The sequence below is a fragment of the Empidonax traillii genome, unplaced genomic scaffold (assembly GCF_003031625.1).
Source record: "Empidonax traillii isolate 1590-97213 ecotype Southwest subspecies unplaced genomic scaffold, ASM303162v1 scaffold1302:size208794, whole genome shotgun sequence".
In the NCBI taxonomy this organism is placed as follows: domain Eukaryota; kingdom Metazoa; phylum Chordata; class Aves; order Passeriformes; family Tyrannidae; genus Empidonax; species Empidonax traillii.
In genome coordinates, this window is record NW_020956495.1 from 22691 (window position 1) to 23714 (window position 1024).

At 35.4% G+C, this 1024-nt stretch overlaps 1 protein-coding gene across 2 annotated transcripts in view; it reads right to left on the reverse strand.

Moving 5' to 3' along the window:
* Nucleotides 1–1024, reverse strand: part of CSMD3 (CUB and Sushi multiple domains 3) — a 188369-nt gene that overhangs the window by 13413 nt on the left and 173932 nt on the right. For both annotated transcript variants that reach the window (XM_027906492.1, XM_027906493.1), the window contains exon 39: nucleotides 139–204. In XM_027906492.1, coding sequence (XP_027762293.1) covers nucleotides 139–204 — 66 coding nt within the window. The remainder of the gene's footprint in view (nucleotides 1–138; nucleotides 205–1024) is intronic.

A 1024-nucleotide genomic window follows, 5' to 3' on the forward strand; every position in this document is an offset into this window, starting at 1 on the left:
CCTAATATAATACTCTTTATTTATCCTTATTACTAATATAATACCCTAAGCCACTCAGACCAATCTCACTAAACTGCTCCTCATTTTTTTTTTTTTTACAAAAATTGTTTAAAACTATATATACCTTGAAGTACTTACCACTTAGTTTAGGACTTGGTGTTCCCAAAGCTGGTCTGGGGTCCTTCACTAATATTTTGGAACCAGCTGTTAGAAAGAATGAATAACAAAGACAAATCAGTAGCAAAATATTACTTAGAAATTAAGAAAATAATTTCCATAATGGAATGTATTTTCTAAAAAGCATAAAAGATGATGTTTCAAACTCAAATATGAATGAGATTTCAGTCAGTACCAAGCCTTAGTATCAGAGGAACCCTTTCCCACAGATTTTTTCTTTTACCACACTTCCTCCTAAGTCGGTCACCTGGATGTTATCAAGTAATTTGCAATAGTCAAACAGTGCAGGATTTCAGTGCAGAATCCATGGTTCAGAATTTACAGTCCTAGACTGTGCACCTATATGCGAGATGCCTTCTAATATGCCATTAACACTGGCTATGCCACTTAGATCAGGAACTGTGAACGGTGCTTTGATTGGAAGCAAGGTAACATCAAACAGTGAAGACACACATAACAAGGGTGCTTCAAATCATGTTTCTCTTCAGGACTTTATCACATTCTAATAGTACTGAGTGAGACATCTTGAGTTCAAGATTGAAAACCCATAAATGCTGGCTTAATCTCAACATTGAAAGAGAAGGTTTCTTAAAGAATAACAACAGAAACAAAAGAAACGAAAGAAGCTGTCTACAGTGTCTCCAACTGCTCAGGTGATAGGAGAAATGCAAGTTGGAGAATTAATTATCTTCTCTGCTTAGAGCAGGAACTCTCCCACCACTGAGGATGATGAACTGAACGCAATAGGACAGTGTAATTTCCTGTAGATTAAGCTATTTTATTTTGCTGAAAGTAATTTGGATTCACTGGAACATAAAGAAGACACATAATTCTTTCTCCTAATGTA